This window comes from Oenanthe melanoleuca, chromosome 1 (assembly GCF_029582105.1).
Source record: "Oenanthe melanoleuca isolate GR-GAL-2019-014 chromosome 1, OMel1.0, whole genome shotgun sequence".
Classification (NCBI taxonomy): Eukaryota; Metazoa; Chordata; class Aves; order Passeriformes; family Muscicapidae; genus Oenanthe; species Oenanthe melanoleuca.
This window is the reverse complement of record NC_079333.1, coordinates 79,778,127-79,795,985: the sequence shown is the minus strand read 5'-3', so window position 1 is coordinate 79,795,985 and position 17,859 is coordinate 79,778,127. Positions and strand designations below refer to the sequence as shown.

The 17,859-nt window shown below is 38.3% G+C and overlaps 1 protein-coding gene across 2 annotated transcripts in view; it reads right to left on the bottom strand.

Moving 5' to 3' along the window:
* CYFIP1 (cytoplasmic FMR1 interacting protein 1) overlaps window positions 1–17,859 on the bottom strand; it is a 72,131-nt gene that overhangs the window by 38,924 nt on the left and 15,348 nt on the right. For both annotated transcript variants that reach the window (XM_056501722.1, XM_056501713.1), the window contains exons 2-15: window positions 15,563–15,686; window positions 14,917–15,006; window positions 14,062–14,139; window positions 12,941–13,042; window positions 11,289–11,470; window positions 10,137–10,233; window positions 9,883–10,011; window positions 8,343–8,447; window positions 8,088–8,179; window positions 6,733–6,850; window positions 5,916–6,038; window positions 3,258–3,383; window positions 2,797–2,963; window positions 900–1,047 (exon numbers count right to left, since the gene is read on the bottom strand). In XM_056501722.1, the coding sequence (XP_056357697.1) occupies window positions 900–1,047; window positions 2,797–2,963; window positions 3,258–3,383; window positions 5,916–6,038; window positions 6,733–6,850; window positions 8,088–8,179; window positions 8,343–8,447; window positions 9,883–10,011; window positions 10,137–10,233; window positions 11,289–11,470; window positions 12,941–13,042; window positions 14,062–14,139; window positions 14,917–15,006; window positions 15,563–15,679 (1,674 nt within the window). In that variant the 5' untranslated portion in view covers window positions 15,680–15,686. The remainder of the gene's footprint in view (window positions 1–899; window positions 1,048–2,796; window positions 2,964–3,257; window positions 3,384–5,915; window positions 6,039–6,732; window positions 6,851–8,087; window positions 8,180–8,342; window positions 8,448–9,882; window positions 10,012–10,136; window positions 10,234–11,288; window positions 11,471–12,940; window positions 13,043–14,061; window positions 14,140–14,916; window positions 15,007–15,562; window positions 15,687–17,859) is intronic.

Below are 17,859 nucleotides of genomic sequence, written 5' to 3'. Positions count from 1 at the left end.
GGAAATTAGAAATCAAAACAATTTTTCTGCAATTATCAAAACAAGATTTTCATTACACCAATTTTATCACAAATTAAGCAACTTTTTATTACTCAAAATTATTAACTATATGTGCTCCCTTTCCCACAGATTTCAGGTACTTAAAGATTATTTTCACAAACCACAGTTGCCTTCAATTTTTCACCCCAAGTGCTCAATACTTCATTTTCTCAGATGAGCTATGAATATCAGACCATACACTCTCCAAACAAATTACAAATGAAATAAAAAATGAAATAAAAACTACATGGAGGTAACAAGAATGAGCATCTAGGTATGGAATTTTGATGACTACCACAGAAAACATTTGAAATATCTCATTTTAGTGACAGCAGCAGGTAAATTAGATTCTATTAAATTCAGCTTTACCATTCACTGAACACTGTGAGTAATTTTGTCAGAAGTCATACACTTTCTCATATTTTAACAGACCTTCATTTTTATTTTAAACATATTTTAAAACTACTAGACATCTAGTGAATAGTGTGATTTAACAAAAAAAATTTACCAGCCATACCAGACATAAAGTCAGTCTTGAGTCAGTCAAGAAATAACTCGAATAGTTAAAAAATATTATTTAAAAAACATTAGAAGCTCAATGAGAAAATCTTTGTTCCCAGAAAATCAAATTAAGGAGATCAAACACTTGGAAAAATTATGTATCAGGGGAGAAAATTACAGCAATCCAGGCAGAAGATTTTGATTAAGTGCATATAATTTTGCAAATATAAATCAGAGTAGATTTAGCATTAAAAAAAGACGGCAATAAAACCTGCAATTTTAAAATAGTTAAGGACAGAAAGAAAACACCTCATGCAATATTTGTTGACAGGTATCACAACCACCAGACAGGAAAATACCTGAGTGCTGGAGGGTCCAACTGCACGTCTTGGGACTTTGATGTCAAAACCACTTTTGGGGTCCTTCTCTCCCCTTAGAGCTGGGTCATTGAATGGCTCGTGACCTGCTTCCCAGTCACACACTGTCTTCCTGATGGCCTGCAAAACACTGAACACAATTCCCATGGCTTCAGACTGCAGCACATCCAAGTGTTCTGATAGAACACTTCACTTTTTCTAAGCATTCTTCCACAAGCACAGAAATTTTGCAACAGCATTCAGGAGCCCAGGGTAATTCCAACCAAGAACAAAGAATTTCACCAATGTCTTCAAGAATGACACACCAGCAGAATAACCATTCCATGCTGTGTATCAAAAAAGGTACTCTAGAGCCCTTAAAGATCATCTAGTTCCAACTTTCCCCCTGCCAAACCTTTCACTACATCAGGTTGCTCAGGGCCCCATCCAATCTGGCCTTGAACACTTTCAGGGATGGAGTATTCACAACTTCTCTGGGCAACCTGTTAGAGTGCTTCATTGTCCTCCAAGTAAAGGATTTCTCCCTAATACCTAATCTACACCTGCCTTCCTCTTTCAGTAAAACCATTGCCCCTTGTCCTGTCACTATCTGCCTGCATAAAAAGTCCTTCTCCCTCTTTGTCATAAGCCCCTCTAAGGTACTGGAAAGTTGTTATAAGGAACCCAGAGCCTTCCTTCCTCCAGGCTGAACTACCCCAGCTCTCCCAGCCTGTCTTCATATCAAGTGTTGCAGCCCCCTGATCATCTTCATGGCCTTTGGACCCTTTTTAACAGGTCCACATCTTTCTTGTGCTCAGGACCCCAGAGCTGGATCAATCAAACCACATTCATACTAGTATGAATACGTATTCACCATGAATTAAATTAATACTCTATCAAACCAAAGCAGATTATTAACCAAATTAAAGAGAGACAATGGTGGCTTGAAATGAAAAAAAGCAGAATTCCTTTCCCAGAAGGAATTCAGATTCCAGAATTGAGCTGAAATTTATACAAACAGCTTCATACTTTTAGCTCCAAATACTAAACTGGAACTCAAGATACTTGCCAAGAACACAGTTAGATATCCTGTGGCATGCTGAATGATCAAGAAAATGTCTCATCCCAAATCTGAGCAGGTATGAAAGTAATATTTTTCTATTTCATTAAAATCCTGCGACAAAAAGACTCTCCCTATAAATCTGATAATACTGAGCAATTTATTTATTTTTAGCTTATGATGACATTTTTGTGGTAGTCAGAGCATTTAGGAAAAGCCTAATTAACTAAGGACTTTCACCTCTAAGAGCTTTGCAATGAAATGTGGGAGTAAACAAATGAAAAAAAAGTCAAGATTAAAAGCAAACAATCAGGAATAAAAAAAAATAAGGTCAGGAAATGTCACCAATCAGTGTGGGCAGATGGAGCACTAGAAGTGTAAGGCTAATAAGCCAAAAGCAGCAGAAGCTGAGAAATGAGACAGAATGCTAAGAGAGGCAGAGTAAAGAGAAGAGTGGAATAAACATGAGACATAAGGAAAGGATACACATGAATCATAAAGTGGACAGTGAAACCTTTCTTCAGAACACAAACACTAATCTTGCTCTCAGTATTAGAGTATTTGTATTTTCTTAAAATAAAAATAAACAACAAGGAACACAAGACTTCCTAAAGCAGTCCTAAGAGGCTCAGGACAGCCTGGACTCCTGCTTTTTAAGTTCATTTTTAACTTCATATTTCTTCAATTTCCTATTCGTATCCAACCAAGCTAACCACGAATGCCAGACAGAATGGGAGCCCAGGCTTACAGAGGTAGAATTTAACATCTGTGCAATTCTGCAACTCATCTACTAAGGACTGGAGGAAAGAACACAGAAAAAGATGAAAACAGTAATGCTACCTCTGAATGACATTTTTCTTCTTTTTAATGGCTTGTCTTAATGGTTCCCTAAGTGTGACCTGGGCAAAGTCCTGAAGAGCTGCATAAATTGTATGACGAATGGCATGATTGAAAACACTTTCCATTCGCCCCATCAGCACCTGAAGACCTTTGATCATGGCAATCACCTGCAAAATAAAAGCCCACACAAATGCATTTTCCTTATTTTGTTTGTCTGTTTGTACAAACAATGTATTTTTAAATACAAAAAATGGGAAGAGATGAAGTAACAAGTTACAAATGATAAAGGATAGATTTGCTGTGCTCCTTCTATATACTGAATGGAGAAACACACACTGTTTCAGAGTCAGCACAGGGCAGGCTATCTTTTTGCACTGGATATGCAAAATGCTTATAAAGAATGTTCTCTTTTGTACAGAATTAATCTTTGGAAAATCCCTCTAGAAAAGCATTTCTCTTACCTCAACCAAAGCAAACTTCTCCTCACTAGTATAATTGTATCTTGTTGCTCTTTCATACTCTTCTGCATTGTCAGGACAATCTTTATTAGAGTATTTGTCAGTTGGGTGAACCAGTTTCCACGAGTACTGCAGTTCACAGGGCAGAAGAGGGGGAAAAAAAGATGGGGGGAACAAAAATAAACAAATGCCTGAGAAACACAAAACACAGCTGGACACAAATAACATGCTTTGAGAAATACCTCAGTGTTTTCATGAATATTTAAAGAATAGTATTTGGTACTATGTTCAAACTTTGCATAAATTCTGAAATTACTATCTGGTAGAAGTGCCAAACAATAATTTTCCTAAAAACTCTTCCTGAAAACAAGTGATTCCATATTATTCCAAAGAAATGTGACTCAAACTCAACAGGTATTGCCCTTTTTTTACTGTGCAAATGTTAACACAGGCAAGCGTCTCTTCTCTGCTTCACATATGAGAAATACAGAAAGACTTCAGAACATAAGAAAAAAAAATCCATCAGACCTCCACAAAAAAAGAAGAGTTTTCTACTTGATGAAAGATTCACATTTAGATTTCAAAACACGATCAGAAAATTACAGGTTTGGGTTGTTGGGGGTTTTTTGGGGGGGAGGGTTGATTTTTATGTTTAACAGGCTGAAAGGTGTGGAAATAGCTGTATTATCTGTGACAATATGATCTACACAGCATGCACTTCTCTTAAATACTGCCTTTTAAGTCATTGCAAGCACAGCTCAAAATGCTCCTGAGCAGTGTCAGACTGGCCTAATATCCATCAGGGTACCTCAAGTGAAAAATTCCAGTCACATTTAAATACAATTTTCTCACTGTTTGAATTCAGCACAAAGTAAGATCTGGTTGATACCACCTTAGCATAAATGTTAGATTAGAGAGCAATACAAATTTGCCTACTCTAACAGATTAACAGCATCAATTCACCTATGGCAAAGGGGAGCATCTCACCCTGCAATCTGAATGTTACAAAGAGGACACTGGGGAAATGATTAAACAAAGATGAAGTTCCTTGGGGGTATTAAACTGACAGGGTTAAGATGCACAACAAACACATGCTGCAAGTTTTTATCTGAACATGATGCATGTAACTAGGTTCATGGATACTCAGTGAAGGTGGAGATAGGTAAATAACTAGGATACTTCATATCAGAATGAATTCTCAGCAGGACAGGAAGAAGGTGAAAGAAGAACTTAGATGAGAAGTATTTATGGGAATTTATACAAACTAGAAAGACAATGAAAAACAGTGAGAATAGCCAAAAAACCTGCTGTGATGCTCAGAGAAAGTTTGTCCTGGAATAACTGGGATAGAAACAGAGCTAAGAATCAGACACTTCCTTCAGAGATATATCAAAATTGGAAGATTTTCACTGTGAAGAGACCTTGGATGCAGCAAATTGTGATGACAGAACTAAAGGGTGCAAATTTAGAAGATGCAGAGGCAAGGAATAGATGACAGCAACCTCTCTTAAGAAGAGAAAAGCAGAACAAGATTTTCACCATTAAATACACTGTGGATTTAAATACGAATAGGATAATACAGGGAAAAGCATGACTCATCTACTGGCTTTTAAAAGAAGTGGTTAAAAATAAAAAAGAGAGAGAAAACTGGTTCTCCAGCTATGCCCACTGTGACTGCACTGGAATTGCATAGTGCAAATTATTTCATACTCCCTGAGACATCTGAGGCAAAAAAGGAGTAAGTCTGGCTTCTCTCATACAGCAAGTCATGTTTAAACCCTTCCTAGAACACGTTTTGGTTCAGCTAAGGCACACAGCTTTTATCCAATGTCTGCAGAACAAGGACTCCTGCATCCTCTTCTTCAATTTCTGCCTTAAGCAGCTTCTCATTGGAAAAAAAAAGCACATTCACTTTTATATCTGGCATCTGTTTTTAAAATAAGTTTTAAAATAAATAAATAAGTATAAAATCAGTTTAAAATAGTTTTAAAATAAACTATTACAATACAGAGAAACAACTCAGCATGTTCTTTATTTCCTGTCCCTCATCTCCTCTCACATTTTCCTTTTCCTGCACTTTCCTTTTGATCAAAAGCCCAATCTAAAGCCAATGGGAGCCATTTCCATCCATTTTTGTGTGTTAAAACCATACATGCTCCAATTTACTCAGCAGCGATGCCTAAACACAGCCAGCTGGAGCTGTTCTGTCACCTGCTCGGTGACTGCATGTCAGTACAGATGTTTCTAACAATATAATTTTAAACTACATTTAGAAGAAAATGATGAAGTCTTAGTCTACAAAATGTTTGCACCAAGAGTGACATTAAAACATCTGGTTCACAGGTGACAGCCTATCCATTAAATAGAACAATCTGAATGTACTGTGTGAGCTACAAGCTACTAGATCTTCAAAGTAGCACATTACTCCTAGACTCTGAGAACTTCAGGAATGAGGTTTGAAGCAGAAGGAGAAAAGGAGTGAAGGAAGAGGGAAACTAAGGGAACAAGATTCTTGTTGGGTCCCTTCCAACTCAGAATATTCTGTGATCCTTTGAAAACACAACATGCATTTTTCAGTCCAGTAAAGTAAAACTATTTTATTCTGTCAAACCTCACCAAGCCACATCTTTTTTATCTGGTTTTATTTCCCATGTTACATACCACTTCCATGACATGAGCACTCCACTGGGAGAGAAGCTGCAGGCCTTGGAGAGAGAGATCAAAGAGCTTCCGATATTCTGCATCTGTTTTTTGAGCTTCTTGTCGACCAGACCCAGTCACCACCTAGACATTATAGCAAAAAAAACTAAAAAACCCACACTCAAATCTACATCAGAACATTTTGTACTCAGTATCCACAGCCAAATTTCTACATCGATTGATGCACTAAAATAGCATCATATACCAACACCTGCTTTACCATCTAGCATCAGCTTTTTCTTCTAGAGACTTACAAAACCTCACAGATTTTGGTCAAGAGATGAAAATCACTGGTATCCCTAATGACCACAATATTGTTGCAGATGAATTCAAGATATCAATTATATAGGATATGCTTAGTTATTTGTTGTCTCTACATACTATGTATGAGTGCATGTATAAATACATATTTCTGTATTCTTTTACTAATCTCTTAACTTAGTTTTGTTTAAACTGTTACAAGTAGCTGTTTGGAATAAGGACTAGACAACATATTCTAAATGAGACATACCAAAATTTCTAGGATAAATCTGAGGTACATAGAGAGAAAGAGGCAGAAGAATATTAGAGTTTGTATGATATATCATTATTATGTTAAATTTAAATAGTGCAAATATAATTTAGAGAATGGGGATTAGACCTGTAGCCAGCTTTTCTTGACTCAAGTGGCCAAGCATTGTCATTTAGCTAGCCAGAGATTAACTTGCTTTTCAGATACTTATTAATAATTGTTAATGAGTGATGTGCAATTTGCACACGTGGCTCTAACCCCACTCACCTCACTGTTGCTGTAACGAGCCAGCTCAGATATGAAACGCATATGGTCTTCTCTGATTTGGATCATCTGCTCACAAATATTGTACTGGGGACTGCTGCCGGAAGATGTGCATGTCCACCTGGTTCAGAAGACAAAAAAAACCCCACCTAAATCATTTTTGACCATAAACAGCATAACTGATATTGGAAAGAAAGATCCACAATGCATTAGTTTTGGTGGGTTTTTTCACACATTTTCCTTCTCTGTTGTTCAAGGCTTTTCCTCTCTTCACCTCTACCCCTACACAAGCCATTAGTGATGAACCGCCCTTCTGAGTTCAAACAGCACTTCTTCCAAGTCTTAATAAAAAAAAACTATGTCTGTGTTGGGAGTTTTTGTTTCTTAAAAGCTGCTGCTATGAAATACAAACCAGCATCTCTCTTCAAGGGCACTTAGGAACAAGACCAAAAAGGATTAAAAGGTAGGACAGAAGTACAGGTATAGGCTGTAAACTACATCTAGCTACCTGCAGATATTTTTTGTTTATTATTGTTGAACTCTGAAGAGTGTATAATAAGCTCCCAGCTATAAAAAAGGCATTATCAAGTACTATTAACATGTTATGAAGAGGCACACAAAGAACATGCTACCAAGAATGTCATGTAAAGTAGCCTCATATTTTTAGTAGCTCAGTAGGCCCATTGCCATTGCCATTTATCTTAGCAATTACATGCAAGTTATGTGGGTTTTTTTCTGCAGGAATTAAAATGCAAAGCACAACACTCTAAATTCATGTAACTGCATGGAGGCAAGGTCTTGGAGGAGCACAGAAAGGTTCACTAAAATAAAGCAATAACAAAAAACCATGGATCCATTAATGCAACAACTGGCTGCATTTTCCCACCATTTTGCTGTGCTGCACACCTAGCACAAAAAAATAAAATAGGGGGGATACAAACTAAGCTTCTGCTCCATGTAAAATGTGCACATGCCTATTCATCCATGCACTACTACTGCTCACCTTTCTTAGTAAAAGCCTTCATTTCTTTTAAAGAAAGTTTCATATTTAAAGGAAAAAATAAAAACTAAATTAGTGTAAGATAAAATTATTTTCTTCCAACCCAAGTGATAAGAAATCTCACAGATACAAGAATGAGCTCAGCAGCATAGAAAGGTTTTTAAATCATCTGCTTCTCCAGTTGTATCCATTAAATGAATTATATTAATAATGAAATACCCTCACCAAAAAGATGATGAGGTGAAAATCCTATTAATTACCACAGACCCACGGACTAACAGGTGAGTATGAAAATATACTCCAAGGGTCAGATCTTCCCCATCCCAGATGCTCCACTCTGTTTCTTTCTCCCTCCTACCTGGATTTATTTTCCTCATAATGGGCACTGGTCTTAATGTATCTTGCAAGTTCAATCTGCATGTCACCAAACAGTGGGACAACTTGCAACTGCTGTACACAGGGAACAAAACAGGTTAGATAAATTAGTAACACAAACTGTAGTGAAAGGAAACCATTATTTACCCATATATTATAACCCAAAGTGATCTTTTTTTCTATTTAAATATATTTAAAATGCAAGAGAAATTACCTTTAAAAACTCATCTTAACCAACCTTAAAGTACTTGTCTATCTTGGCTAAATTTATTCTTTTCTTTGCATCCAACTTATAGATGTTACTGACACTTCCATCCATCAGGTATAATCCAAAGCCCATCACCTGAAAAAGGAAAAAAATTGAGCCTTCCACAAAAGGAACTCAGAAGTAAAAACCTGTAAGTTTGTTTTTCATATAATTAAAAAAGTAACATTTTAAAACCAGTCCTGAAACACCCAACATCCTTCAAACAGAATATATTTTCAAATACATACATTTCTGTAATATTCTTTTTCACCCGTATTAGCAGTTTTTACATTAACATTAGCCTGATCAGTTACCCTTAAAAGATGCTGCTTGTTTGTATAAAGGTTTAGCACAAAAAAAACCAAAATCTCACTGAGAGTCTGGCTATTTTTAGAGCTTTTCTTTTCACTTCCATTTTATTCAAATTCTGTACATGCAAACTGATTTGGTAACAGAAGTTTAGATCTAACTTCTCTGAGAGATTGTTTTTCTGGCTTTCAGTATCTCTGAATTATACACACAAGAGGTCAGGAGTATCCAAAAAAAATATAATTACATTTTGTCCAAGGTATTTAATTAACATAAGGTTAGAAATTTATCAGGAAAAAGTTCCTCACCCAGAGGGTGGTTGGGAACAGCTCCCCAGGGCAGTGGTCACAGCATCAGCCTGACAGAATTCAAGAAGCATTTGGACAACACTCTCAGGCACATGGTGTGACCCTTGGGGATGATCCTCTGCAGGGCAAGGACTTGGACTCCATGATCCTTATGGGTCCCTCCCAACTCAGCATATTCTGTGACTGTATTTAGTATTTACAGGAGGCAAGTAGAGCACTTACTGTGTTCTAAGCATCTCTACTGAACAAAAGGCCCAAATACAAAAGACACCCTGGGCACCCTTGTAGATAGAACATAAATATCTAGAGTTCATGTGTAGTTTTAGAAGACTTTTGTTTACCCCTAATAGAACTCTTCAAAAGTTACACATTGAAGTGACTCAAAATATTTGTCACAAGACAAATTTTTTATTTTTTCTTCCACTGCAAGTCATGCAGCTGATAATATCAGCCACATCTCATATTGCCCAGCACCCTCTTATTGCAGGTACATACTCCAGCTAACTAAACTGATTTATCAATCCTAATTTCAAGATACTTGTTCCCTGAAATATTTGATACACAGCCTGACTTCCAAAAGCTTTTGAAACAATCTTGCCATGTATCTAAAATAAAATACAGTAGTTCCTTTCTGCTGTCATTATACTTCATAGAAACACAATTCCACAGAATTGGATGCAGTTCAAATGGGTCAACTTCAACTTATGAAAAACAAAAATGGATTAAGAGCTTTCAAATAATTTCACCATGTAATACAACAAAAAGACAATGATGAGGAAAAGCAGTAATTTGAATTATTTGCTTAATCTGGTTCCTTTTAAAAAGACAAAAGCAACCAGAAACAATCTGTAATTCAAATACCTGTGGCCTGCCTCAACATTCTTTTTTTAATATTGTACCCAAAAGAAACCTACTTTCAAAAGCATATGTTTCTCACTGGGTGTTAGATACATTTTGTTTTCATAGTAGTCCACACACAAATTCACAATATCTGCAAGCAGCTCTTCATAGCCAACAATGACCTCCAACTGCTGCTGCAAAGACTGGAGAAAAAAAAAAAAAAAAAAAGCATATTAGTTAACTAGTTACACTGACTAGGAAAAAAGTTACTACCAAACTGGATGAGCTTTGTTTTAATACTTCTGCAAAGAAGACAATTCAAGCTTACTTGTGTTATCTTGTTGTGGTTGGCAAGAAACATGGAAAGGTTCTGAGATTCTTGAATGGACTGAGGATCTGCCATTTTCCTCAGGAACTGAGCAGCTCTTTAAAAACAGAAGAAAAAATTGTATTTCCCTTGGCCAGGACTGTTTGTAAATAAATCTACCCCCTCCAAAAAAAAAAAAAAAAAGTGAAAAGTTCACTAGAAGAGAGAGATGGACTTAATTTATCCAAAATAAACACGTTTACTATCTCAAATTCCTCACTACACCCCTACTTAGAAGCTCCAATAAAACACAAATGAAAAAACATTGGCTATATCCTTCAACTGGGTGCAGCTGTGGCTCTATAGATCCAAGCCACTCAACAACCCAGGAAAAGTCAGTCAAACAAGCATCTGGCCTCTAGAAACACACTCCAAAGACAAAGAAAAGTAAACCAAGTAAGTTTAAGAGGTCTCCAGGCATAACAACTACAACAGGTAGGTGAAGGTAGAAACTAAATCTCATATAAGTAGAAGCAACAGAGAAAATTTGGCTAGTCATTGACTGAATATTTTCTCTATGAAGGACCACAGATGCTAGAGCTGTCATAAAGGCTGCCTTGCCCTGCTGCTCTGACCAATGTGCTCAACAGAAGATACCTGATACTATCTGGTAGCTAAAGTACAAAATCTGACCACAGGTATCTCACCCCCTCCCTTTCCTGCTCTACCTGCAATCACAATGATTTTGAACAGCAAAGCTGTAACATGTTAAGAACAAGTATAACTCTCAGCTACAAATGTCAAAAGTGGATGCAAAGAACAGAACAGATCAGAATAGGAGTAGCACAAGCAACCAGAAAGCCAGCTTCCTCTTAAACTTAGAAGCTTTACTGAACAAAGTATATGCATCACATTTAGCATACACCAAGATATGAGTTTTTGACAGCTTGGCTTTGCAGGCAGAAAAGCCTTTTGCTGCTGGAAGAAGAGCACAAACAGATGTCTCAACTGCCTAACCGCAGTCAAGCCATCCCTAGTTCCAAGGTAGCTTGTCCCACTCATGAAGATACTATTTTTGAAGAAAAAGCTGTCAGAAAAAAGCAACTGCTGCCATCTCGTGGGAGGCCTGAATGCTGGCAGCAAAGCCAGGTGCTGCTGCCCCTTGCCGCTTACCGCTTGTAGGCTGAGTGGTCGTTCTTCACGCTGCACTTCATATTTTTCAACTCATCCAACACTGCAAACATGTTGATGAATTTGCCCAGTGTGATCAGATAGGCTTCAGACACAAAGTCCTTCCTTCTCTCTGCGTGGCACAGGCGTCTCACCTCCCCACAAAACCGTTCAATTGCATTTCTCTAATGAGGGGAAAAGACAGAAAAGCAGGGAGGAAAAGCCATGACATTTCCAGGGAAAAAGTTTCATCATATATCTAGGAGCTGGTCCAGTGAAGCAGAAAAATGTTTAAAGCATGCAAAATTAGCAAGGCATGAGTACAGGTCTTTCAGGCCCTCCTCTGTGTACCTGATGTGTGCTGCAAGTGTCACCAGTGATTTCTGCCACCAATCTTGCCTAACACAAGAGCCAAGGTTCTTCTTTGCAGATAAAATAAAGAGTAGGGCAAGAGGTAACGTTTTTTAAACTAAGAGAGGGTCAATTTAGACTGGATATAAGGAAGAAGTTTTTTGTACAATGAGGGTGGTGATGCACTGGAACAGGTTGCCCAGAAAGGCTGCGGATGTCCCATCCCTGGAAGTGTTCAAGGCCAGGTTAGATGGGGCTTTGAGCAACCTGATCTAGTCAAAAATACCCCTTTTTCACTGCAGGGGGTTGGATTATATGGTTTTTAAGACTATTTCCAACTCAAACTATTCTGTGATTCTATGAAGTTTAAAATTCCTCAGAAAAAAGGGATTTCATGCTCTTTAGTGAGGAAGTATATACAAATTAAAAGGCAAATTATAGGACTGCTCCCTTCAAACAAACAAAAATCCACAGCACACTGTACATGCCAGCTCTCTTAAGTCATCCTGGCTCAATGCTTATTTGAGGGCTTATTTCCAAGTACACACCAGGGCCATTTCAGATGGAGATTACAAATACGAAAAAGACAGCAACTCCAAATGAAAAAAGGAATCTGTTCTAACTTTAGAGCTCTAATCTGCTTGAATGAAGGGAGACTGAATGAAATGTAACATTTCCCGTTGTCTTCCCCAAGCGGGGGTCTTACTGAGCACAAACAATCTCCTCCTTTCTGTGTGCTCCAGGCCTCACAGGCTCTAGTTGCTCCATCTCTGAATAATGCCTGGAAACATCCTGAGTCCATTGAAATAGATGGCAAGCTGCCAGGAGGGAGGAGAAGGCAAGACAGACTGCTATTCTCCCGCTGGGGTGGCTGGCAGGTCACAACAACTGGGTTAGCTTGCCTCAGTTATGAATCACCATAGCAAAGTTGCACCTGCTGCTCTGCTGTCCAGACTTGTGCATCCCTCATTCCCCAGCAAATAGTTCCTGTGCTGCTCTTATTATACATGTGAAACACATTATATTTCTATTTCCTTTCTTCCTAAAGTGACAGATCTCCGTCCCCATGTGCTGCATAGGGACTATATGCAATAACTTCTGATATTATGTTGAAAGTCTTAATGGAGATTGACTCAAGTTTTTAAGACAGGTGTAAAAAGTTCTGCCCTTCTGTGAGAGAATATGGTGTGTTTTTTCTAACATATAATGACTAGGTTCAGTACCTGAGCTCACAATACGAATTATACAAAGCAGAAACACAAAATTACAAGCCTACTGGAAAATTTTGTTTCCATTCCTTTTACCTGAAAATACATAAAATTCATCAGTTTTGTGACTTCTGGCTCCAGAACTTCCACAGTTTTCTCATAAATTTCTACTCTGTTAGGCTGCTCGTTGCACTTGACCTGTGGATAATTAAAGAGGTTGTTATACCTGGGACTTTGCCTGATAAAGTCTTAGCAACTAAGATCCTAAGAAAATGCATTATCATCCTAAAGAGACAAACTTAAAGACAAAAATTTCCAGGTTTAGTAATTCTATGCTAACCTTCTAAGCTTTATTGTGTATTAAAAAACCCAAAACAATCTAAGATTTTTTTACTACCTTACAGCAAGTAATTTAGTTGTCAAACACATCTGTAGGGTGTGTAGGGTGTAACCTTTCCACATTAAGTCACTTGCTCAAAATCATGCACTAAAATAGGGCCAGAACTATAAACTAAAACAAGTTGCCTGACTTCCACTCTAAATATTTAAACCACAACCTTCTTTGCATTTCAGTATAAAAATAATTGGATTACAAATTCATAAAAAAGGAAGGAGTCAACTCATAATTGTGTTCAGTTTTCTGACACCTCTCAATATTCTTCCCATCCCATTTTTTTATAGCCACTCTTAGACACTTGGAGCTTCTATTCACAGCAGATTTTTTTTTTATTGTACACAGATGAAGAAAGCACTGTGTAGCTCTGACTTTTAGAAAGTGACTGCCATGGAGTAGTAGTGTCTAGAAACATATATGTTTAATCTGAATGTTAATTGTTTCATACTATGCCACCTGTTTTGAATTTAAGTATTAAACTGGGAAGAGTCCATTCTCTTGAATGAAAAGTTGACCTCCAGCAGATCCCACAATCAAAAATCTTCCTTTTAAAGCACATTACCCCTATACTACTCTTGAATCAAAAAGTAAGACTGTCACAAACTCCATGAAGCACTGATATAAATGTCTTATAAAAAAGAATAAAGTCCAATTGGTCCCCAGGCGCTAAAAGACACGTGTTCTATGGCATGCCAAGCTAAACAATTCAGGAATCAAAGCAGACTCCACTTTGGATCTCACTGACAAACCTCTTTCTGTGTAACTCCACACTAAAACAAGACAGAAGTTCCCATGCTGCATGACAGTAGTTTTCATCCATTACCTGGGGAATGGCTCTTGAGCAGCTTCTCCATGTGTATAACATGATTGCATATTCCTGACCTTCTTCTAACATTTCATTCTGTAGGGAAGACATCCAATATAATTATGAATTGTAATACAAAAGGATTATACCCATGTGTCTTCTGTCATTCCAAGCCCCTGTCCAAATGAACCTATTTCTCTCATCAGAATGTTTATGTACAAACACACATATATTGCGTGCTGAATGATACATCATCAGTTATGATCTCCCCAGATCAGACTGGTTTGTGTGCTGTTCTTTCTTCCCAAAACTAATGACACTGTGATCTATAAGCATAAACTGAAATGCTAATCTTGGGGTAGGGGAGGGTGATGGGATGGTGTTTATTCTTCCTTTTAAACTCAGGGACCCTGGGTGGAATGTTCAAGGATGAAAGAGTCACCACACGCAGAACAATTTTTTACATGACAAAGGAAAGGTACAACAACATCCAAACAATCAAAACAGGTAAAGGAGTAAAAGTAGATTGATATAAACATATATAATTTTCAGTACCATGTACCCAGGTGCTTTACCTGCCCATTCCACCATTTGTGAACTAAAATTATAAAATGTATTATTCCTAATTTTCCAAGAATGCCATGAAAGCAACTAACAACATTAGTTGCTCAAAAGGAAAGGCAATTTAAAAAAATTTTAAGAAATGTGTTTGGAAAAAAAAAAGCCACACATTTTTTCATCTTACCTCCTCCTGGAAGTGTTGTAGGTAACCTGTTTTCTGTGACCATAATTCTTACAATGAACTGCAGAAAGATGCATTCCCCTCCTTTTATTCTAAGCAATACAAAAGTGTGTATCAGAATATCTACTTACCATGCTAGAATGGACTGTAGCTTGCTCAATGTATCTTGCAATACCAGTGACAAATGCATTTCTGTCTTCAAAATTAGTGTTGAAGTTTGGCTGCAGAGAAAGGAAAACATGAAATTAAATCTTTTGTAGCAGCATCTCTCCTATGAAGGAAAACTGAGAACCTGGCATTTTTCAGCCTGGAGAACAGAAGGCTCTGGAAGACCTTATGGCAGCATCCAGGACCTAAAGAGGTCCTGCAAGAGAGCTGGAGAGGAACCTTATACAGGAGCATGTAGTGAATGGGAATGGATTCAAACTAGGAGTAGATTTAGACTAGGTATTAGTGAGAAATTATTGACTGTGAGGGTGGTGAGGCATGGGAACAGGGTGCTCAGAGAAGTTGTGGCTGACTCATCCCTGCAAGTCTTCAAGGCCAGGCTGGACAGGGCTTTGAGCAACCTGGTCTAGTGGAAGGTGCTCCTGACCGTGACAGAGGGGTTGGACTAGATGATCTTTAAAGTCCCTTCCAACCCAAACCATTCTATGGTTCTAGGAAAATAATTTCTTTATATATGGCCAATAAAACACACTTAGGTTTTGGGCAAAATGTACTCTTTCTTAACAGTACTGGGAAATGGAAAAACTTTTTCCCATAATGAGAAAATACCTGGTAAAGAAGAGATGATGGTGGGGGCTCAATACATGGTTGCTGATCTGGCAATGGTAGTTCCTCCAAGAGATCCACATTGGACAAGGCATCCTCCAGAGTTACTTGAGCAGTCATTTTGCACCTGGTTAGAAAATACATACATATAGCTATGTACAAATAGATATAACTTTATATGTATTACTATATACACAGTAAACAAATTAGCAACATGAAGAGCAGGCAACTATTTATATAGTGGGAAATGGGAAGTTTCCCTTTAACCAAAACAGAAGGGAAACAGTCAAACAGAAACTCAGTTGATTTTCAAATACAAGTTTAAATAAAAATTTCAACACTAACACCCTTGTCCTTCCTTTTACAACTTGAGAAATGTTTCTTCTCCCCCACTGCTGGAGACCAGAAATACACCAACAATACAGGAAAGGATGACTCTAAAGCTCAGTTTTGAGCCAATGTGCTTTCAAAACTTTATGCACTACAGCTTCTACAGCCACATCATCTTCAGGAGACCAGGCTGCCAAAAGGTGCCAGCAGTCTCCAGTGTTTCATGTCCTAGGACATCCAGACCTCCTTTGGATGGTTGATGCTAGACCCCTCAGGGCCATGGCAACCTCCATAAACCTTTGACTGCTGCCACTGCCTGGGGCTTTGAAGCAAGAACAGCAATGGGAAGATCTCTGGGCCATCTGTGACCAGTGACCAAGCACTGGAACAGGTTGCCCAGAGAAATTGTAGATTCTCCTTCGCTGGAACTTTTCAAGAACTGTCTGGCAGCAATCCTGTGCCATGTGCTCCAGGATGACTCTGCTTCAGCAGGGAGCTTGGACCAGCTGAGACACTGCAGTCCTTTCCAACCTTACCCATTCTCTGATTATGTGAAAATTTAGGAAGAAAACGTGGAGCAGAACAACTTATATAATGCTGTACTCATTATCCTTAGTGGAGTGAAAAAAATACTGATTTTTAAGGTAATATCTCTAAACAAGATCTCTCTTATTTTGCAAGTTATTTTCCCCCATTTACCAGATAAAAACCAAACACTTTTGGTGCAAGAAGCAGCTGAGCACTGCTCTCAGCACTAACCAGGAGGAAAGGAACACTGAGCACCCACATCCCAGAGGAGCAGGACCCTCCTTGGCATGTGACACTCCTGTGGGCCTGCTCCATTCCCACATGCAGGGAGAGTACAAGCAGATCCTAAGGCAGCTTTGACAAAAACTCACTGCAAGACAGCTGGTATGGGCTGGTGATCCCACCACTCACTGCACTTTTATTGGCCTGGTGGAAAATCACCTTACTTTCTCTTGCCTAATTATAGATTCCTGGAGAAAGATCCACAGAAACAGCCTCTTTACCTCCAAGGAAGAGCTCAGCTGACAAAAAAACAGAACCAGAACCTAAACTCAAGGAGAGAAAGCAACCAGGAGTGATTACCTGTCTATCTCCAGAGACCAATTGTGTTCCAAGCCATTGCTACAAAACTATTGTTACACATATGGAGAGAGCTTGCCAAGACTTTATAAAACAACAGCCAGCAAAAAGATTCATAGGTCTGTTTCTTCTTGAATGCCCAGCCCAAACCTTATTCACAGCCTGGGCATATCAGTCTTTGTAAAATAAATAAATAAACCAGTGCTCATATTATGCAATTTGTGATCCTTGCCAAAAAAGGGATGAAGGACTGGACTGACAGGAGTGCAGGCTGGTAAACCTGTGCCAGGATGTTTGCCCAACATCTGTCTACACCCAGATCAAGCTCCAACACAAGAACCACAATTATTTTCAAATTAGAGAGTGGCAAAGAACATGGTGTCCTCCCTTCAATAAATCAACACATGCCAAAAAATTTCCATGCTGGGCAAAAGTCCTGTGAAAAGGTCAGACCGAACAGTTTTACCCTAGAGGAAAATGAGCTGCCAAGAAGTTAAACATCTACAGATGAGTCTGTATCTATAGGCACTTTATATATGAGTGTGAGTATTTATAAATCAAGCTTTAGCTAAAAAAGAAAACAGATTAACTGAGAGGATCCTTCCAATTTGAAACTTTTCTTACTCTTAGCCTCCCTGTCAAAGTAGAGAAGTCCAGTGTGCAGCTGCTCTGCAATGTGCCAGGGGTGGGATCAATGGGCTCATAGCCCTCTCCCCCACTGGACAGGCAAATGGCCACAAAGCATTGGCTCCAAAAAAGCACTGCAAAAAATGTTCTAAAACCCACAGTGAAAAATGGCCCACCATTCTACACCAAAAACTACAGCAACTATCTGTGAAAAGGGGAGGTGTCACTGTGTGCAA